Source organism: Bombyx mandarina, chromosome 12 (genome assembly GCF_030267445.1).
Source record: "Bombyx mandarina strain Sakado chromosome 12, ASM3026744v2".
NCBI lineage: Eukaryota > Metazoa > Arthropoda > Insecta > Lepidoptera > Bombycidae > Bombyx > Bombyx mandarina.
In genome coordinates this window covers 84669-108466 of record NC_143219.1, presented here as the reverse complement: position 1 = coordinate 108466, position 23798 = coordinate 84669, and the positions used below count along the sequence as shown (strand labels likewise).

At 39.7% G+C, this 23798-nt stretch overlaps 1 protein-coding gene across 1 annotated transcript in view; it reads right to left on the bottom strand.

The window, feature by feature from the left end:
- The window catches only part of LOC114251767 (venom protease-like), a 36753-nt gene extending 27715 nt beyond the window's left edge, over positions 1-9038 (bottom strand). The window contains exon 1 of the mRNA XM_089731710.1: positions 8877-9038. Within this exon, the coding sequence (XP_089587836.1) occupies positions 8877-8949 (73 nt within the window). The 5' untranslated portion in view covers positions 8950-9038. The remainder of the gene's footprint in view (positions 1-8876) is intronic.
- Positions 9039-23798: the final 14760 nt, after the last annotated feature.

Genomic DNA, 23798 nt, shown 5'->3' with positions numbered 1-23798 from the left:
ATGATTTTGTACAAATAGACTAAGTCAAAGTATTTACGACGAAGAGATAAAGATTCAATTTTGAATTGGGTTAGTCTATATTCATAATTAAAATTATTTCGACCTGGTTTCAAACGGTAAGCTAATATCCTAAGACATTTTTTCTGCACTCTTTCAATATCATCTATATGAACTTTATAATACGGAGACCATATTGGTGTAGCATATTCCAAGAGACTTCTCACAAGTGAAAAAAATAAGTATAATACCGAATGAGGATTCTTGAAGTCTTTGCTTGATCTGAGAACGAAACCTAAAAGTTGATTAGCTTTAGAAGTTATATATTGATAATGTGAACGGAATGAAAGTTTCTCATCAAAGATAATACCTAAATCTTTAGCGACAACGGACCTATTTAAGACACTATTGTTCAAAAAGTAATTATTAATGATTCTATTTCGTTTATTTGTAAATGAAATAACAAAACATTTGCTACTATTTAAAAACATATGATTAGAATTACACCATTTAACTAATGTATCTAAGTCTTGCTGCAAAAGGGAGCAGTCAGCTGGACTTGAAATATTGTGAAATATTTTAAGTCATCCGCATATAATAAATGATTACAAACTAAATATTCAGTTAAGTCGTTTACAAATATATTAAAAAGCAAGGGTCCGAGATTAGAGCCCTGCGGTACGCCCGATGTTACTGTGACAGGTGACGAGAGAAAGCCCTTCAAGGCCACCAACTGACTTCTCTTGTTGAGGCAAGAAGAGATCCAACGAAATAAGTTACCGTGTATGCCGTACGAGACTAGTTTATGAAGTAGAATACGATGATTGACTTTATCGAAATTAATTTCTCTTCATTGCACTTGATTAAAGACTTGTTATACCAGATTGGATATCTATGGTGTTTAACATTAGTAACCGGGGTATATTTATTGATTATGCCAAACAATGTACTGTAAAAGATTTCACAACATACATTAACATCATCGTGATTTAGAATTTCAGACCAGTCTGTTAAATTTAATTCATACTTAACTTTATTTAAGTCGCACTTGAAGAAATTTAATCTTTTGCGGGGATTTTGTTTTAGAGATTTAGATAAGCTATACTGAGGAATATTTATCAATATTGAGGGGTGATATCTGTCTAGTAGACTTAATTCGGTTGTTTCATTAACAGTAACAGTCTCCAAATTAGAAAGCACAAGATCAAGAATACGCTTATTTGTGTTTAAAATCATATTAGCTTGCTTAAGACCACAAGTAGTTACGAGTTCTATTAAACGATCAGACTTTTTATTTGGAATATGTCATAATTCAACCCGTTAAAGACACAAGTTTGCGCGTTCACTGCGAAGAAGGACCCCTTTGTCACCACACCCCTTTGGCGCCACAATTCCAAGGAGTATCCCTGCGATGTCCAGTTTCGGAGTCATTTGGAAGGCAAAGCCAAGTTGGCGTCTAAAATGCTGGGAGTCCTCAACAGAGCGAAGCGGTACTTCACGCCTGGACAAAGGCTTTTGCTTTACAAAGCACAAGTACGGCCTCGCGTGGAGTACTGCTCTCATCTCTGGGCCGGGGCTCCCAAATACCAGCTTCTTCCATTTGACTCCATACAGAGGAGGGCCGTTCGGATTGTCGATAATCCCATTCTCACGGATCGGTTGGAACCTCTGGGTCTGCGGAGGGACTTCGGTTCCCTCTGTATTTTGTACCGTATGTTCCATGGGGAGTGCTCTGAGGAATTATTCGAGATGATACCGGCATCTCGTTTTTACCATCGCACCGCCCGCTACCGGAATAGAGTTCATCCATACTACCTGGAGCCACTGCGGTCATCCCTAGTGCGTTTCCAGAGGTCTTTTTTGCCACGTACCATCCGGCTATGGATTGTGCTCCCCTCCACGGTCTTTCCCGAGCGCTATGACATGTCCTTCTTCAAACGAGGCTTGTGGAGGGTATTAAGCGGTAGGCAGCGGCTTGGCTCTGCCCCTGGCATTGCTGAAGTCCATGGGTGACGGTAACCACTCACCATCAGGTGGGCCGTATGCTCGGCTGCCTACAAGGGCAAATAAAAAAAAATAAAAAAAAGTAATTTAGTGAAAACATCTAAAACATGATACAGACATTAATACATTTTGATAGGTATTCTAATTTGCGCATATTGCAAAGAGCTTGTGCATATATTCTAAGATTCGTTTTAAATTGCAGAGACAAACCCAATAAAAAGAATGGAATATTGCAGCCTGATGAGCTCATCAATTCATTTGAAACTTTAGTGAGATTAGCTCAGAAGGATAGTTTTAGTGCTGAATTAGCCACAATCGATAATAAAGGCGTGCTGAGTTCGAACAATCCTTTAATTTCTTTAAGCCCGCTTATTGATGATAAGGGTATATTATGTGTAGGTGTCGTTTAAACTATTCTTGTCAGATTTACGACAAACGTCATCCTATGCTACTGCATGCGAAGCATAAATTGACAAAACTATTGTTCCAGCAAGAACATTTACGTCTTCTGCACGCTAGCCCACAGTTACTACTGTCCACTGTCCGAGAGTTCGTCTGGCCCATAGTGGGCAGAGATACAACGCCTTGTCGCCGCCTGCATACAATGCATTGTCTCACGTGCTACTGTGAGACAATGCATTGTATGCAGGCGGGCAAGTGCTAAGATGCGTGCACCTATGATGGGTGCATTACCCAGTCAACGCGTTAATCCTGATTTCCCCTGTATAAGTGCTGATATCGATTTTTGTGGACCTTTCTTAATAACTGATAGGAAGGGTAGAGGGTGTAAGATAACGAAATGTTATAAATATGTGCATTTTTGTCTGCTTCAGATACAAATGTTTGCATTTAGAAGCCGTAAGCGACTTCACCAAAGAGGCATTCATATTATCGTTGCGTCGTTTTATCTCTCAACAAGGTAAGCCGAAGGAGATTTTCTGCGATAATGGCAGAAAATTCGTATCTGCATCCAAAGAGATTACAGAATTTGTGAACTCTCATGCTGATGGCGTCGGTGGATTCCTTTCTAGTGAAGGAATTGATTTTAAATTTCAACCGGGATATGCACCACACTTTGGGGGTCTATGAGAGGCGTCAGTCAAATCAATTTCATTTGAAAAGAATTCTCGATAACACTCACTGCACATTTGAAGAATTAGCTACTTTGTTTAATCAAATCGAGGCCATACTCAATAGCAGGCCTTTATGTTCCTTATCTTCCTCTCTTGATGACCTTGCTCTTCTGACTCCCGGACACTTCCTCATTGGAAGACCTTTAACGTCGTTGCCATCACCTAACTACATGCATCTTAGCACCTCTAGATTGAGCCGATACCAACACTTGGAGCAAATTCGTCAACATTTTTGGAATCGATGGCAGCTAGAGTACTTGAACGAATTACAGCAAAGCTTCGATCAACAGTTACTATTGTTGATCGAAGCAGCAAAGTCACAAATGGCGCGTACCAGCAAGATCAATCCAGAATGGCGACTTGGTTCTACTGAAGGACGAGAATATTCCACCGATGCAATGGCGGACGGGTCGAGTCATCAACATATTTCCAGAAAAGGACAATATCGTGCGAGTAGCCGAAATCAAAACTTCGAGTGGCGTTTATCGACGTGGGCTTCGATCTCTTTGTCCTCTATTGGATACTGCAGAAGATTCTTCATTGGAAGCAAATGCTTCCAAGGCCCCGGAGGATGTTAAGGATCTCTAAATCCCCCTCCAAACAAGTTTTTATTCTCGTCCACCACCGAGCTTCACTTCATCGAGCGATCGCGAACGCATATACATCTTTAACGATTACATTATCTACAATACTCATATTGCACTTCATGATTATTTGTTCTTCAGTTTTATCTTTTAATAGACCTGTAAATACGAGCCAAATCGTTTCATTGAAGAGAACAATAAGACATCCAGCACGGAACACCACCTGTTTCGGTCTCTTCAGAATTCTTTAGGCAGTGTCAGGCTAACATCACGAGAGGACTGCCAAAACCAATTGTCGCGGTATTTTGATCAAAAGCCCCAAAATTTCTACAGCAATGGGATCATGTCCCTACCTACATGATGGCAAAAAGTTATCGAACAAAATGATACCTACATACTTTAGTTAAATGTAAATCAACTATTTTAAAAAATGTTGTGAATTTTCCTAAAAAATGCGAAGCAACTTTGTCTCACCTTATAATAATATAATCGCTGTGTTATCCGCATAGCACAGAATGTCTGCGTTTCTTAAAGTTCAAAAATTTCATTCATATAATATATTGTCATATAAACAAGTGTTTTCCATTGAACTTGCCCAAGTTCACTATCTCTCTTTCCGTTTATGACAAAATGTATTTTTATTTTTTTATTTTTTTTTATTATGTAATTTATTGCGTACATTTTCAAACACTCGAGAAAGTTAATCAAGGTCTCTTTTCTGACGATACGCTAATTAAGACCAAATATGCCAATATATTTTTCGTCACAAAGTGGTTGCCCTATACATGCATTAAAATCTCTTATGATCGAAGTGCAATGGCATGGGTTATCTACAATAGCCTTGTCAATATTTTTATCGAAAGACTCCATGTAGTCATTCGGATGGATTGTAGTGGGGCGTACACCGGAACTACCGCTGAGACCGATGTCGCTGTTGGTTAGTTGTCAACGATCGCCTCGACGACCCATCAGTCTGGCATCCTCGGGGTGGCGTCGCGATGTTGACGGCGGGACACCTCCTACCCTGACCGGACTCTGACTCCGGGCGAAGATCGCACGTCGGGTGAAAGAGTGCAGGGGAGTCGTTTAATGGGTTGGGCCCTACATTCCATCCCTTGGTTCCGTGTTCCGTTCCCAACATCTACGGACCGCCCAGTCCCACATGCGCCGCGCACCCCCTAGGTGCGGGGACCTCGCAGGGGGTTCGGCCAACGGCCCCAAAAAAAGTAACTTGAATTGTCTTAATACAGTAACGCTTATTTAATTTTAATGTAACGAAAAAAACTTTTTTTTTAACTTATTTTTTTTGTTTTGATGGGTGGAAGAACTCATGGTCCACCGCATGTTAAATGATTACCGGAGCTCATAAACATCAACAACGTAATTGCCGCCATCTTGGGAGGAGTCACATGATTTTCTTGGAATTTTCTGTGACTTATACAAAGCATTTGACTGTGTTGAACATGAAACATTGGTGAGGAAACTACATCACTAATACCATATTAGAGATGGTGCATTGGAACTTATTACTTCCTATTTATCGGGAAGGATACAAGCAATAGATGTAAAAGGTAATAGATCTTCAGGCACCGTGTTGAAAGTGGGTGTATCTCAGGGTTTCATCTTGGGTCCTTTTTTATTTCTTACTAGCAGAGACCGGGAGACTTCGTATTGCCTCAATCGATAAATAATATACTAAACTTTTGTATAAAATAAACTTAAAACAAACAAAAGGGATCCGTCTGACAGGGGACACATCAAAGGGAAAACGAAATTGTTATTTTTATTTAATTCCGAGCATTTTCATATTTAATTACCTTTTAAACCTTCTCTGGACTTCCACAAATAATTCAATACTGAAATTAGCCAAATCGGTCCAGCCATTTTCGAGTTTTAGCGAGACTAACGAACAGCAACTCATTTTTATATATACCTAGTCAGGTCATAAATTCTGTCACATGTTTAATGTAAAATAATTGAAACAAGTTTATTCATTATGTAACCATTCATATACCAAAATTAACTTAACAAAACATAGATTCTTATGACACTAAAGTTTATTCAAAATGACCTCCGTGATTTTGAATACAGGCTTTCAATCTGCGCGGCCAGTCGTCTATCGCAGCACGAACGAGGTCCATGTCAATATCGGCGGCTGCCTTAATCAAGGATGTCTTGAGTGACTCCAAATTGGGATGAGGCTTTGAGCACGCCTTTTCCTCCAAGTGTTGCCATATCTTGTAATCTAACGGATTCAAATCTGGACTGGAGGAGGGCCAGTCTTCGTGCCGGATGAAGTCGATTTCACGCGCCGCCAGCCAGTCTTGTGTGCTCTTCGCTCTATGAGCTGGCGCTGAATCTTGTTGGAATACCCAGTGCCTGTTATTGAACATGGTATGAGAAACAGGTTCCACAAGGTTCGTCAGGACTGTATTTTGATACACAACTGCATTCGTTTTTACACCTTTCTCACAAAAATGTACCTCTGTTAAGCCCCAATAAGAAACTCCCAACCATACCATGAGCGAGGATGGAAAATGACCTCGTTGGACACGCGGAATACGGTTGCTCGCTTCTTCACTACTGTGTGCGTACACCTTATCATTTTGTTTGTTGTAGCTCTCTTCTAGGGTAAAAATTTTTTCATCCGAAAAAAGAATTTCCCGATATTTTTTTCCCGCGTACCGCTTCAACAAAGCGCGGCATCTCTTCAGTCTCAGGTCCATTAGACGAGCATTCAAACGATGTCCTGTTTTTCTTCGATATGCCCGAAGCCCTAAGTCTTCATTTAACACCCTTTTCACCGTGGTTCTGCTTAACCCCATCTGAAGGGCCAACAGTTTCTGCTTACGTTTGGGATTTCTTTGAATTCGCGCCTTCACAGCTTTTATCACTGCTGGAGTCCTAACAGACCGAGGGCGACCACTTCTTGACCTGTCATTTACACTAGAGTCTTCATTGTATCGTTTGATGGTACGATAAACGAATCTTTTGGTTATATTTAAATTTTTCAGTATGTTAAAAATTTGAATTGGCGCGTAGCCGCAACGATGCAACGCAATAACTGCAACACGGTCTTCTTTAAGCGTCCACTCCATATTTAAAAATGAGTAAAACTCTAAAAGTATACATTTTTATTTTCATGAACAATTCGAAATTCGAATTCAATAAACTTTTTTGTGGCAAGCATTGTAAAAGAAAAGTTTTTACTGTGTGACAATACTTATGACCTGACTAGTTATAGATAAACGATTTACCTAGTTTTATTGAGTCCCGACACGAGGTCGTATTATTCGCAGATGATACATCTTTGTTATTTAAAATTAAACGACAATTGCAAGTCTATGACGAAGTGAATGATGCTATTTCGTGTGTGGTTCATTGGTTCCGTATCAATAACCTATTATTGAATAGTAAGAAAACTAAATGTATTAAATTTACTTTAAAATGTATTAAATCATCTTTAAATGTGAGACAAGAAGATAGTTATGTAATTGTTTCTGAGGAATCTTTGGAGCTTGTTGAGTCAACCGTATTTTTTGGTATAACAGTGGACTCCAAACTGCAGTGGGGACCTCATATTCATAAATTGGCGAGTAAGCTCAGCTCTGTAGCATACGCAGTAAAAAAAATTAGAATGTTAGCAAATGCGGACACGGCTCGTTTAGTTTACTTTAGTTACTTCCACAGTGTCATGTCCTATGGCATTTTGGTATGGGGCAATGCGGCCGATGTAGAAATAATATTTATTCTGCAGAAAAGAGCTATACGTGCTATTTATAACATGCACTCAAGGGAATCCCTGAGTGAAAAATTTAAAGAAATTAAAGTTCTCACTATGCCATCCCAGTACATTTTTGAAAATTTGATGTATGTTTGTAAACATATTGAGGAGTTTCCTAAACAGTGTGACTTACCTAATAAACATACTAGGAACAAATACAAGCTTGATGTGCTGATGAGTAGGTTACATAAGATACGAAACTCATTCGGGTGTTTGTCTGTGCGCCTGTACAACAAAATCCCACAAGATGTTCAGAACCTACATATACATAGGTTTAAGAAAACTATTAAAGAACATCTGTGCAATAAAGCTTACTATAAAGTCAATGATTATCTAGAAGATTGCACAAAGTGGGAATGAGTTGCTCGCTCCGGGCATTTCAATATTGCAATAATTGTTACGTTATATATAACTAGCGACCCGCCCTCGCTTCGCTTCGGAAACATTAAAACACACATGAAACCAAAAAAATTAAATAAAAAAAAATTAAAAAAAAGTAGCCTATGTTCATCAGGGACAATGTCGGCTTCTAATGGAAAAAGAATTTTTCAAATCGGTCCAGTAGTTTCGGAGCCTATTCGAAACAAACAAACAAACAAATCTTTCCTCTTCCTATTAGTATAGATACCTCTTGTAAAATGAATATTTAAAAAAATGTAATATTACAAAAAAACTAATATTTAAAAAAAAAATAAGACATGCCCGCTGAGTTTCTTGCCAGTTCTTCTCAGGACGGAGGCTAGCGATAGTTCTTTTTGACGTTCAACAAGTATATACTTTCATGTATGTTGAATAAAAAAATTTTGAATTGATTTGATTAGATTTGACTCCCCTTGAGACATATGTAATCTGGAGGTCTCAGTTTTACATTACAATGGCTGCTCCACCCTTCAAACCGAAACGCATTACTGTTTCACGGCAGAAATAGGCAGGGCGGTGGTACCTACCCGTGCGGACTCACAAGAGGTCCTAAAACCCGTAATTACGCAAATTAAAATTTTGTGGGTTTTGATTTTTATTACACGACGTTATTCCTTCACCGTCGAAGTTAATCGTGAACATTTGTTAAGTACGTATTTCTTTAGAGAAATTGGTACATGCCGGCGGGGTCCGAACACCGTTGCGTCGCAGATACGACACCGGAAGCCTTATCCACGACGACGACCGCCGGCAGATGAAGTTTCAGCCCATCTTGTGGCGAGAGGTCATCCATGCTCATGGATAATACTAATAACCATTTCATATTCTTTTAGGCCTACCTAATTTCAAATTTAACTTGAAGGAAAGCATGTTGTGTCGTTAATTTCTTTGTCACTAAAGGTTAAATCTCTGAATATGTTACGTTCTTTTTTTAATAAGGAAAGGTTAGTTTACCTTCTATGTCGGCCGCGGAAGTCCCGAGAGCGAGGAGGAGCAGCACACAAGACACGAGCGTGACACGAGACATGTCGTGCGCGCGCCGACCGATGACAGATTGTGCGATGCGTTATTGATAGCTACGTTACGATACGACACATTAATTACGTCTGAAGGATGTTTTGGGATGAGTGCAGTTTGCGAGAGGCAAGCGAGACCGCTGACGCTTCGCCCATGCGCGATGCAACTTACACATATTGCTGGTGAGCTTCTACAAGTAGGTACCATCCTTGCGTCAGTTTCTGTGGCATAACAGTAACGCGTTATGTTCTCAACAGCCCCGTGGACCAGTCGCGCCCATATAGTACTACCATAGTTGAGACTACCTCGTTACTACGCTACGCTGGGTTGTGGCATTAAAGTTATCTTGTCTATGGATTCTGGTAGCCACCTAATACCACTTAAGTCATGAAATCGCCGGTCACAAATTTTATGTGTCCTTTAAAGTGTTCACTATACATATAACCGTGATGTGCGAGTGAACTAAATGATTGATTCTCAGAAACGAGTATGTTACGACATAATTGAATTTTACATAAAAAATGCAATAAGCAACCATTTACCAAAATAATACCGGTTTTCGCCAGGCTTGTCAAGGTCTGCCTCAGCTGTCCGTTCGGATGCTTTATAAAGGTTAGAATATGATGTCATGTTCATTTTATAGGATATAAAATAAAATAAAATTGTACCTCAGTTGGTTTTGTCTTTTTATCTTTTGTTTCTCTATCTTACTTTATGTTTGTAACATGGTTTTTCAATGCTCATCTAATTCTATTTCGAATCTGAAATTATTTGGCGCAACTCAATTATTGTATTCTAATATTTAGCTATTTCCAGTATTCTAATATTTGGCATTTTAATTAAAGTTTCAATTCTTCTAGTAGCTTGATGTCTAGCATTGTAAGGGTTTTCATTTGATTAGGTATAGCATTGTGCAATTTATTTCTAATTTGTGTTCTTGAAACGAGGCAACACTAGACTCTGAGAGCTTGTACGTGTCTGTGAAGATATGCCGGTGGTCACGGTCTGAGATACAATACTAGCAAAAGCCAGCTTATAGTATTTAAAGGTGGTAGTGCTGAATGTCTTCAGAGTAAACCACCAGTGTTGTTGAATGGTACTCCCCTAGATAGCGTTTATAAATAAATATCTGGGACATATAGTAACTGCCGACCTTAGCGATATTAAGGATATTGGGCGGGAGCGGAGAGCGTTGTCGGTGCGGGCGAGTATGTGGGCTCGCAGGTTTGCGCGGAGTTCAGACGGGTGTTCTCTGTACGCCTGTGCTCTGTGGGCTGACTATACGCAACGTGCGTGCAGCGCCGTCCGCGTCCAATTTAATAACACTTTTAGGGCTTTGTTGGGGCTGCCCCGATTCTGTAGCGCCTCGGGCATGTTCGTAGTGGCTCATGCGACCATACACAAGCGGTGCCCATCCTTGGTACACAGAGTGCGGGCCGGCCGGCAATGGTGTTCGAATCTCGCAGTCAAGTACCAATATTTCTGATGAAATACGTACTTAACAAATGTTCACGATTGAGTTCCACATATTTGTGTAGGAACTTTCCCTGGCCGCTGTGCATGCGGTACACAGCGGCTACCGGACACGATTGTTCCTTTATATCGGTCTTAATGAGTTCCACGTCAAACTCTTTGGGGACACCGCGGATGACGACACGGTGCTCGCGATCTTCTTGAAGCGTATAGCTGTGATATCCTATATGCTCCTTTCGGAGGTAAGCTGCAAGCGCGCGGTGGTCGTGGGGGGTGGGGACTTTAATACGAATCCCGTTACCAAGGTTTCACGCGCTGGTATAATTAATTCTGAGCGTGAGGAGGGCGTGGAAGACGCAATCAAACGCTGGGTTTTCTTGAAGGATCAGCGGGGGAAGAGCTAGGTTTTTAGGAGCGATTTGCGGTCGCGGCGACGGGGTAGCGCAGCGGGCCGAGTCCAACTCGAGGATTTTAACGTGTGAAACGTTCGCGGATTTAGAGAGTTTGGAGGGATCACGGGACGCGCATGCACATTATTTACCCCGTACGACAGTCGTTAAATCGTCAGACGACGCGGTAGTGGGCGACTCCTCTACCTTCATCTCGGAGTCCGATTCGGAGTCAGCGATGGAGGACGCAGCGGAAGTTGGAATGGACGAATCGCGTGACGACGGCGCGGTGGTAAGTGGAGATGTGGGCGCAGGTGCAGATCTCCCGGAGGTGTCGCGGGCAGTGGGCGCGACTGACGGGTAAAACCCCGTGAGGTGAAGGGGCGTGTGGGGCGAAGCCCCGGTAGCAGCGCGCTTGTAATCGAGAAAGTCTAGAATTAGCGCAGGGGGACGTTCACGCAAGAACTTGATCAATGGTCGACGAATCCATCCTTGACGTGATGCCCGGAGAGGGCTGCCCCAGGACTTTCGCGCGCTCAGCTTGCGGCGAGGCCCCAATGAAGGACTCCCTCGGCGTTTAGATTAACGAAGGTCCGTTCGCCGTGGAAATGACAGCGGCTAGAGTGGGGAACCTTGTTTGAACTGTATAATGATACAGTGGGCGGATATCAAACAAAGGGGGTTGCCATGAAAACGGCAGTTGTAAATAACAGCGTAAACCGACTGATCACAATAGGACTACTAAGTTGTAGAACGAATTCTAGGAACTGTGAAGGCGGTATTTTGTCTCGCTTTTCGCGGCGCTATTTGGTCCCAGATGGCGATGCATCGCAGTTAAATGTAGGTGTCGCGCTTCAATGCAGGTAAAAACTTCCGAGAAGCTTGGAAGAACGTGAAGGCCAGATGTACCGCGAACAAGCGGTCTGGCGATCGGGCGGCTGAAAAGCGCGTCCGCACACAATGAATGCTACGGTCGGAAAGCCGTTAGAGTTTTTTTAGGTCAGCTAGCAGCTTTTCAGGTCAGTGTTCCGTCCCATTTGCTGTTGACTTGACTGTGCTCCTGGCATTGGTGACGTCCATGTATGACGGTATCCATTGATCACCAGGTGCAGGGTATGTCGTCTGCCTACTAAGGTAATAATAAGTATATTATCACTTTTTTCCAAAGAGTATATTGGCTAAGGTACAAATGTTATAATTAATTATGTTGTATAACTAGTCTGGCCATAAGTATTGTTACATAAAAACTTTTCTTTTTTTTTCAACTTTTTAATTATTTTGAATTTGGAACACGTAGGTATATTATTTTAAAAACTTCTTTCAATTTTGCACCATTTCACATATTTTTTCGTGTTCATTATCATATTACAATATGGCATGGGGTGTTAAAGAAAATAGGATTGCAGTGATCGCCTTGCACAAAGTAGGTATGGAGCCGTCGGTCATATTCCAGACACTTCAAAAGCTTGGTATCAGCCGTATGCTCGTATATCGTACTATCAACAGATACAGTAACACTTCGTCTGTCGAAGATCAGAAAAGATTAGAGCGGCCGCGTGCTGTTAGAACTACAAAGACTGTTAATGCTGTTCAAGTCAGAATTCGTCGAAAACCCATTAGGAAGCAAAAAATGTTATCGCAAGGAATGAAGATTCCCGCTAGGACTCTGTCGCGTATTATAAAACAAGACCTGAAGCTCGGTGCTTATCGTCGATATACAGGACATGCTCTAAAACAATCTATACAATTAAAGAGAGTGGATCGATCAAAACGCCTGAACGATTGAAGAAATTGTAGTGAATAAGCAAAATGATAAAGTGTACGCTCACAGTTTTAAAGAAGCTGCTCAAGTGGTCGGAAAGGTACAACGTGGTCATCATTCTGCGTCAGTGATGGTTTGGTGGGGCGTGTCTTAAACGTAAAAAAACTACATTTTTGTGAAAAAGGAGGATCTGAACGACACGGCGACATTGAGTCTCTTAAAAAATCTTTGGAGCAAGCCGTGGCGAAATTTGCCTCGGAAACACTGCGTACATCCATAGATTCATGGCCAAACAATCATTCCCGATCCTGCGGACAGAATGGAAAGCAGTCGACGTCGCCCAAAACACGTCATCTCGGATCCTCCCGATCCACTAACGGTGCTTTTAGGTACTTCAAGCACCGGTCACCGTTCTCGTAAAGTAAGGTAGTAAACTAACTCTCAGACACAGCCCACTGAGTTTCTCGCCGGATCTTCTCAGTGGGTCGCGTTTCCGATCCGGTGGTAGATTCTGCGAAGCACGGCTCTTGCTAGGGTTCGTGTTAGCAACAACGTCAGGTTTGAGCCCCGTGAGCTCACCTACTAAAGTTAGGGTTACGCTGACTTAGCCGCTAGGGCTATCAGCTTAGGTAGGAAAAAAAAAAAAGGCCAAACAGATTAAAGGCCTGTATAAAAGCCAAAGATGGCCATTTCGAATAGAAGATTATTATTTTTTGCTGAGTCTTTCATAAATATGTAGGTATAAATTGTAATAATATTACATTAGTTCATTAAAAAAATGCTTCTTCATTTCTAACCGAACTTATGGCTGAACTAGGTAATTTCTATATCCTTGGGAATATATTGTATAGTCCCCGATTATGTCCAATATACTATGTTATTATTGTGTCTGTACTCTAGTTTGAACATAATTAAATATGAAAAAAAAATTAGAAAATAATGTTTGGTAATTAAAATCGAATGTCTAATATTTACTCTGACCGCTGCAATCATAGTTTTACTTGAGTTTGTATTATTCTTTACCAACACTAATGATTGAACTAAACCCATAATTTAGTTGCAATTATCATGAAACGCGAAATGTGTACAGCAATGATAATACGGTTCGGAATTGAAATAAAAAAATACAAGTTTCTGTGAGAATCGTTAATATTAGTGCAATATTAAACGCCAAATACTGACGACATAGTTGTGTTTACGAGGCAGTCACCATGAGGCGATCGACAAAAGTCATCTCGCTGGTCAACCAGTCAGATAAGGGAGAAATCAAAACATGTTCCAGATTCATAAAGATATACTTCTTCGTGATTTACATTCTTACTGGCTTCAACTTCGGTTTCTACACCGGCCGCGGCCTCAACTTCTTGCGGGTCATACAAGCTTCAGTCTTATTACTGAGATTAAGCGTCGCTTCATACAGCATGTATATTGCACGTTATTCCCCGCTTCTGGAAGTTATCTGGTGCTGTTTGACTGCCAGTGAAAACTTAGCGGTAGTGGTGTGCTTCATGCTGAGTAGATCTGCTCTGAGCTGCAAGAGCCTGTTCGAGTACTTGTACAGTGTCGACCAGGAGTTGAAGAAGAGTGCCGGTCCCAGCATCGAAGTGAAGCTCGCGCTGTACACGGTCGTGGTGAGCGTGCTGAGACTGATTATCTACGTGTTCTGTGCTACCGCCTACTACAGAAAACTGCTCGATGGACTTCGCCTCGAGTTGCTCTACCACACACCTTGTTACTCATTGGATCTGTATCTCGTGATACACTTTACAATATTTCATTCGGTTTATTGTCGACTGAAGGCGCTGAGAATATCTCTGAACGAGAAATTTGATGTTTACAAAGGTACTCTCATATACAAGTCGTTGATTGATAATTTGGAAGAAATCAAGAAAAGTTTGGATGTCCCGGTAAATATTTATAGCTCTGTTTTAGTAGTTTTAATTTGCTGATCTTTTGATTACGTTAATATAAATCTGAACTTTGTATTTGCTCAGTGACTGTTCATGATCCACTCGATTGTTCTAGCTCTTCGTGATCCTACTAAACGCAGTAGCCATAGCGATGATAAATATTTTGGTGACGTTGCACATTTCTTATGGAAAAACGGTACGTAGAATCTTAGATATTGGCTTTTAAATTACAAAGATTTTAGATTCAGTTTAATCTGTAACGATTTTTATCACAGAATTGAAGGAATCAGGCAAACCCTGCATTCTGTGTGTGAAGTACCGGGTGCAAAACAACGGGTTAAGACTAAGTTTCGTCACTATTTTGTTTACACAATATTTATTACGATACACACACAATTAGTCTTAGCTATATTCAACAGACGAGGTACTAGAGGTGGTAGAGCTAACATTGTTATTTGTATTTTGACATTCAACAAGTGTGTCATACTGACATCTAAGTTGAAATAAATGATTTTGAATTTGAATTTGACTTACAGCGCATTCCGCGTGGTATATGGGTCTTGACAGTCCACAGATGTTGGGATCGGGCTGCTGGCCCAAGAATATTTTTAGGGCTCTACTCAACAAACGACTTCCCTAGCACGCTCTTACTCGATTCGTCGAATCTCCACCTGAGTCAAGAACCTGGTCAGAAATTGAAAGGCGGTTCCAGGATACCGCCCTGGATCAAAACCAACCTACCGAGTCGGAATGCGATATACCGCCGATCGGGTTGCTTTTCACAGTAAAGACAATTTAACTCGTGCGAAGTCTGTATGTCATCAGTGTATGTATTTGGCTTTCAAAGAGCTGACATCAGGTACACCTCGTTGTCGCCTTTCTGCCGTGAAGTATGTGTTAAAAACTGTCTGTGGCGGTGCAATCACCGTGGTGCTCACAGCTAGATAATGGACGAAGCTCTGGCGACCGAGCAATATAACCATACGCCCCACTGAGATCAATCTGACCTCGGTTGGATGAGGCTACAACGACCTTGGTGGCTTAAATCCTCCTTAAAAGGTTAGCGAAGGCCACGGGAAACCACTGCACTATATTTCCAAGAAAGTCATGAATAGGAAGAATGCGAAAAAATGTGAGCCGAGTGAGCCGCTTGGCAACCGGCTTTTTCCGGAGCAAACAGTGTAAAACGGGTTACGGGTCATCTCAATGTAGGCGACCAGGCGTTGCATGGAAATAATGTTACTGGAAAACACATGTCAAAGCTCAAAAACATAATAAAAATAGGAAACTGGAATGTGCGTGCATTCTTGCACTTGGGTAAATTTATATTAACCGAAAATGAACTCGTTAGGTGTGGAATAGCCATATATGGACTGAGCAAAACTCACTGGAAACTGAGCGAAACTCAATATCTCGTCGGAAAATAATATTATTTTGCCACTACTTTTGTTGCAAATAACACAAATCAATGTATCGTCCATGACTTGTTTTTTAATTCAAAATCACTTTCATTTAAAGTCACATAAACAAATTGTAAACATATTGTTACGGCGGTAAAAGCAACGCCATCTATTGCCGAATAGCCGAACGAATATCGAAGAATCTAGTAACATCTAGAACGCTCGAGAAGTACAAAGCCATCTATTTTCAGATAGCGGAAACACACAATACTTGACTTGTGTGGAATATTCTCGATAATCCTAGGGATGTCGTATCGACTATAAAAGCGTTGCAGAGATGGCATGCAGTCAGTTAGTAATCAGAACTTCTCGAAGCGAAACAGCGAACGGATCATCTGAAGCGAAGCGGAAGAAGCGAATTGAGAATTTTAAAGTGTTTGGAAATGTTCTAAGTGCTAGTACAGTTTTATTTTGTACTTTGGTGGAAATTTTTATTTTTCCCGAACTCCAGCGCGTGACAACAGGATCTACGTATCATACACCAATAATATTGAATACACCTTATAGTCTGTGTATACTCGAAATATTTTATGTTGTTAATTAATAGTGAATATTTAATTAATAATATTTGAAATTTAAGGTGGGTGGCGCATTTGCGTTGTAGATGTATCTGGGCTTCGGTAACCACTTAACATCAGGTGGGCCGTGAGTTCGTCCACCCATCTATGCAATAAAACAAACAAAAAAAAGTTGAAGATGTATCTGGGTTTCGGTAACCACTTAACATCAGGTGGGCCGTGAGCTCGTCCACCCATCTATGCAATAAAACAAACAATATATATACCTAGTCAGGTCATAAATTCTGTCACATGTTTAATGTAAAATAATTGAAACAAGTTTATTCATTATGTAACCATTCATATACCAAAATTAACTTAACAAAACATAAATTCTTATGACACTAAAGTTTATTTAAAATGACCTCCGTGATTTTGAATACAGGCAATATCGGCGGCTGCCTTAATCAAGGATGTCTTGAGTGACTCCAAATTGGGATGAGGCTTTGAGCACGCCTTTTCCTCCAAGTGTTGCCATATCTTGTAATCTAACGGATTCAAATCTGGACTGGAGGAGGGCCAGTCTTCGTGCCGGATGAAGTCGATTTCACGCGCCGCCAGCCAGTCTTGTGTGCTCTTCGCTCTATGAGCTGGCGCCGAATCTTGTTGGAATACCCAGTGCCTGTTATTGCAAATGGTATGAGAAACAGGTTCCAGAGGTTCGTCAGGACTGTATTTTGATACACAACTGCATTCGTTTTTACACCTTTCTCACAAAAATGTACCTCTGTTAAGCCCCAATAAGAAACTCCCAACCATACCATGAGCGAGGATGGAAAATGACCTCGTTGGACACGCGGAATACGGTTGCTCGCTTCTTCACTACTGTGTGCGCACACCTTATCATTTTGTTTGTTGTAGCTCTCTTCTACGGTAAAATTTTTTTCATCCGAAAAAAGAATTACCCGATATTTTTTTCCCGCGTAAAGCTTCAACAAAGCGCGGCATCTCTTCAGTCTCAGGTCCATTAGACGAGCATTCAAACGATGTCCTGTTTTTCTTCGATATGCCCGAAGCCCTAAGTCTTCATTTAACACCCTTTTCACCGTGGTTCTGCTTAACCCCATCTGAAGGGCCAACAGTTTCTGCTTACGTTTGGGATTTCTTTGAATTCACGCCTTTACAGCTTTTATCACTGCTGGAGTCCTAACAGACCCAGGGCGACCACTTCTTGACCTGTCATCTACACTAGAGTCTTCATTGTATCGTTTAATGGTACGATAAACGAATCTTTTGGTTATATTCAAATTTTTCAGTATGTTAAAAATTTGAATTGGCGCGTAACCGCAACGATGCAACGCAATAACTCCAACACGGTCTTCTTTAAGCGTCCACTCCATATTTAAAAATGAGTAAAATTCTAAAAGTATACATTTTTATTTTCATGAACAATTCGAAATTCGAATTCAATAAACTTTTTTGTGGCCAGCATTCTAAAAGAAAAGTTTTTACTGTGAGACAATACTTATGACCTGACTAGTTATATATATATATATATATAGTTGTAGGATCGTTCATAAGTAAAAGTGGGATGAATATAGCGAAATTCTTTATTTTACTTCACAATCACTTCGTACACGTCTTTCTCAAACTATTCCATTTTTGAACTACCCCCTCTAACCTTAAACTACTATCTCTTTGTGAATCTAATAGAATGTTGCCATTGCAACAGGCACAAAATAAATATTAAAAAAAACAAACTGAAAAAAAGGTAATAAAAATAACACTCCCCACACGGCCATCCTGGTCATTCATCTGACCCAGATGAACTATCTTCATTCACGACCCAAGGCTTCATTAGGTCAGCCGAGCTGGTAGTATTAATAGGACCTTCACCGTCGCCGACTTTTCTTACAGCGTACCGGTCATGGTGCTTCTTAGCCACTACTTCGTAAGGCCCCAGAAATTTTGGATACAGCTTACTTCCCTGGGTGAATTGAGTTCGCTTGATAGCAACCAAGTCACCTACTTCGTAATTTATAGCCTTTCTCCTTTTTATATTGTAGCTTTTGACATTCTCCTCTTGTATCTTCTTGATAGATTCTTTAGCTTTAGTTCTTAGTTCATTTCGTTTCGCACTGTAATTTTGTATTTCCTCTTCTTCTATCAGCTTCATAATATCTTCATTTTTGTCTTTCAACTTTGTCCCAAAAAGAAGTTCAAAAGGTGTCATACCAATACTTCTCTGGTACGTGCTATTCAAACAGCGTTGTACTCCTGAAATTCGTCTATACCACTTCGTCGGATCATCAGCACTAAGTTTACTTAAGACGCTTATGATTACTTGGTGGATTCTCTCGACTTGGCCATTTCCTCGTGGCTGTCCAGTAGTAATAGTGTAATGAGTGATACCTTCCTCTTTACAGTATTCCTGAAAATTTGTCGATGTAAATGCGGCGTTACGATCTGAAATAATCTTTTGTGGTGAGCCGAATGTTTGTTGTTGGATTCTTAACTTATCTAACGTCTCTTCTGTGGACAAAGTTTTCGTAGGGTAGATCCAGGTGAATTTAGTAAATCCATCCACGACAGTTAGGATGTGCTTATAATTTTTATGGGTTGATGTCAGTGGACCGAGGTGATCAATATGAAATGTCGCCAGCGGAACATCTCCTTTATCCAACGGATGTAAGTATCCCTCTTTCTTTCCTTTCTTATGCGAAATAAGAATACATTCCACACAATTATCTATAATCTTTCTAATCTTTTCTTTCAGGTTCTCTATGTAGTATTCTCTATTCACAAGTTCTTCCGTTTTAATTATCCCAAAATGTCCATGATCGTGTTTCTTTCTTATGATTTCATATTGCATTTTCTTTGGAACTACAATAAGTCTCGTACCATCTTTTTCCTTACAAAGTATTCCTCTTTCTATAAGATAATCTTGATAGGGTCCTTTTTCTAACATTTTCTTTAAAAGGTTAGTATGCGGATCATCGTCTTGTGCTTTCTTAAGTCGGGCTGCTGTTTCCGTTAATATCATACAAATCGGGTTTCTGCTTAACGCGTCAGCATGTTTAAGTCTTGTTCCAGGCCTATGCTCTATGTCGTAATTGTACTCTTCGAGAAGTAGGGCCCAGCGCGCAACACGCGGAGGTAGATCTTTCTTTTGTAACGTCTTAGTCAGAGCAGAGCAATCTGTGATAATTTTAAATCGAATTCCTAAAAGATATACGCGGAATTTCTTAACAGCTTCAGCAATTGCTAATATCTCCAGGTAATAACTATGATAGTTTCTTTCGATAGATGTCGTCTTTTTGCTCATGTAATAGATCGGATGCATTTGATTGTCTTTTGGGCTCTTTTGTAATAAAACAGCTCCATAGCCTTCTACGCTCGCGTCTGTATGTAACTCCGTTACCAAATCAGGATCATAGATACGTAGAACGGGCGAACTGCACAGTATGTTTTTTAACTCATTAAAAGCCTTCTCACACTCATCACTAAAATAAAATTCAGCGTTTTTCTTCAGTAGATCGGTGAGTGGCCTTGCAATTATCGAGTAATTCTTAATAAATTTTCTAAAGTACCCGGACAGTCCTAGAAATGACTGTAGGGACTTTAAATTGTCAGGTGTCTTAAATTTCGAAACTGCTGCAATCTTTTCTTTTGAAGGTCTTACTTCGTTATCCTGAATGATGTAGCCTAAGTACTCTATTTCTCTCCTCATGAATAAACATTTGCTCCAGTTAAACATTAATCCGTATTCTTCAGCTCTCTTAAAAACTGTTAATAATTTATCCAGCCCTTCATCTTGTGTTTTACTTGGTATTGCTAGATCATCCAAATATGCTAGAACGGTGCCATCCGAAATGAGGTCTTGAAAAATGTAATTGACGTATCTTTGGAACACCGATGGTGCCGTACACAACCCAAACGGCATTTTTATAAACTCGTATTGCCCTCGAGGCGTTACAAAGGCGGTGTACTTTATACTGTCGCGGTGAACGTTCACGTGTAGAAATCCATTCTTTAAGTCTAATGTCGTAAAAACTTTTGCACCCTTCAGTCTGTCTATCTGATCTTCGATAAGCGGCAATGGGAATCGATCTCTTATAATTTTCTTATTTAATCTTCTGTAGTCTATACAAAGTCGGTAGGTCCCATTCTTCTTTTTCGCTAGTACAATAGGACTTGAGTAATCTGATTTGCTTGGTCGTATAATATTTTGATCTAACCACTCTTTTATTTGTTCGTCAACTACTTTCATTTCCAGCGGTGATAGTCGCCGTGGACTCTGGTGAATCGGGTCTTCGTCGGTAAGTACTATTTTCATTTCAATATTTGTTTCTTTCTTTGGTTCCTTAGGTTTATATTCTTCTATCAACTTTGTTAACTTATTTTCAATTTCTTTGTTTTCACAATCTTTAAGATCAGTAACACTCTCTTCAGCCGATATAGTTAATTGTAAAATCTTCTCAAGAAAAATGCCATCTGTTGTAAAATTCACTTCAAAGTCCTTCAGGATAGGATTTCCTAATATAACTTTGACAGGTATAGCATCATCTTTGACTACATGAAATTTAATGTCAGCGTAGTAATCATCAATTGTAAGTATGGCATTCAAAACTCCTTCAGTACGTAGTTCTTTTCCAGCAATTCCAGTTAAATTAATTGTGAAATCTCTAGTATAGCTTGACTTGTCTCTTAGAATGTTCTCAACCTCAGATATTTTGATCAAATTAACGTCACTTCCAGTATCGATTAAGGCTGTCACTTCAACATCATTGATCTTTATCTTCTTGTATGGAGCTCTAGCTTCTCTTATGTCTTCTGTAACATTTACTTTTCCTTCTGTACTATTCATTTTTATACTTGTATTATTTTGAATATTTAAAGTATTCTTTGGTTTGTTTGTACACTCTGGTCCCTTATGGCCAAATTCATTACATCGGAAGCATTTGATACCCTTCTTACAAGCTGGTGCTTGATGATCTAAGTCACCACAGTTAAAGCATCGCTTCCCGTTGTAGTTTCTTCGAATTTGAGGACATTGAGGAGTGGTATTAGACGTAGTGGGGCGGTTTGATATTTTCTTCCTCATATCACTGTAGTCCTTCAATTTCTTACGGAAATCTTTAAGGTTTGATGCACCATACAACATAGATTTGTTAGACTCACTGTCTCGGATGCCATCGATAACATATTCTATAAGAGCATCGTCTTCAATATTACCGTGAAGTGCACACTCTTTCATGTGGAGAAAATACTGCTGGTACGTCTCATCACTTTTCATTTTTCGTGAACTGAGATTCTTATGTATGGCAGCACTATTTAGTTTCGGACCAAATTCTTCTTCGAATTCGTTCTTTAGCTTTGCCCAATCTTTCACACTTCCTAGTGACCGTAAAAATAACTTGGCAGTTCCACGAAGCAGGCGTTTTGCATAGATAAGTTTTTCGGTTTCCGTCCAGTTCATCAGTTGTGCCGTATCCTCCAATTCGTCAAACCATAATATTATAGGGTAAGTATCATCACCACTAAAAGTTGTTAATAACTCCTCCAAATCACGGAACGGGATATAAGGTGGGTCATTTCGAGATTCGCGATCTTCTGCTTCTTTAATATCCTTCTTCGGCGGCATCTTTAATGGTTAGGTACCTAAGTTTTGAATTTTCGAAATAAATCGATGTTCTTGTGTTTTTAACCTTCTTATAAAATGTTCTTCGTAAATTTTTTGTTAAGTCGTAATGTCAAGTCGTAAGTGCAACGTCTGATATTCGTTAAGTCTTAATATTCGCAAAATCTTCTTATCATCATAATAACTTTCTTCGTAAAACGCGAATAATCGTTACTCGTAAAGTGCACTAATCGTAAAACTTGCCGTCTTGAACATCATATTTTCATTTCATCTTCGTATATTTATTCGTAAAAATATTAATTTATAATGACGTAATAAACAGTGTCCCAAAGCATTTTTTCAAATATGCATTTCAAACATCGAATCATAATCCGCATCCCGAAGCATTCGGTGCAGCGATTGTATCGGTAATACAGTCTAACGTGCTCGATTTCTTGAATAACTTTGAACGAACTGTTGTACTACTACCTTCGTTTTATTCTAGCTCGGGTTGGTAAAACAAATTCAGAATGACTTGCCGGTTGCTTGTATTTTGTTGATAATATCTTCGTAAATCTTCATAGTTCTTCCACACTGATACTTTTCTCAATCCCGGACGAGCCCCCAAAATAGTTGTGGGATCGTTCATAAGTAAAAGTGGGATGAATATAGCGAAATTCTTTATTTTACTTCACAATCACTTCGTACACGTCTTTCTCAAACTATTCCATTTTTGAACTACCCCCTCTAACCTTAAACTACTATCTCTTTGTGAATCTAATAGAATGTTGCCATTGCAACAGGCACAAAATAAATATTAAAAAAAACAAACTGAAAAAAAGGTAATAAAAATAACACTCCCCACATATATATATATCTTATTTTAACGCCGTATCAAAATTTTTTCAACAGCGGCTATTACATGCCCGGTCTGTTACGAATCGGGAATCCGGAGGCTTGGGTGTGTTCACATCTTTGAAGACGAAATTTATACATTTGCGACTAAAATATTCCTCCTTATCTTCTTCTAATACTTCTTCTAATCCTTTGTAATACTTTTAATTAAGTTCTTTAAAATATTGATCTCATTACAAAAATCGTTTGGATTTTATTAATTTTTCTATTAAAAATGACAACTAAAAACGACCGTTAAGTTCAAAACATGACGCGGCCGTTGCTTCAAAGGTTGTTTTTGTCTTAAAATGTATATGAATATTTATCCATGTTAGTAAATTATAATCAAATATTGCTCTGATATCATACTGTAGCAAAATTCTACTACAGAAGTCGTCGTGGCCTAACAGATACGAGGGCTGCACTAAAAGTATCGGGAATGGAATATTTCCACTGTTCCTGTCATATTAAAATCTTTTTAATTGAAAACTCCTTGGTTTTAAAAATCGAATACCATTTATTTATTTAAAAAAAGATTCTCGGTCTTGTCACGAGGTTTTGTCAAACTTGTTTAGTCGTTGAGAAAATGGAATTGACTCTAGAAAATTCAAGAGCGATGATTTATTATGACTTTCGAAGTGGTTTAACACAAAAACAGTGTGTTGACCGGATGATTTCTGCATTTGGTGATGAAGCCCCATACAAAACCACAAATTATCACTGGTTTTCTGAGTTTCAACGTGGACGTGTCAAGCTCAGTGATGATCCCCGTCAAGGTCGTCCAAAAACTGCAGTCACCCAAGAAAACGTTGATGCTGTGCGTAAGCTGATTGAGGAAGATCGACATGTGACAT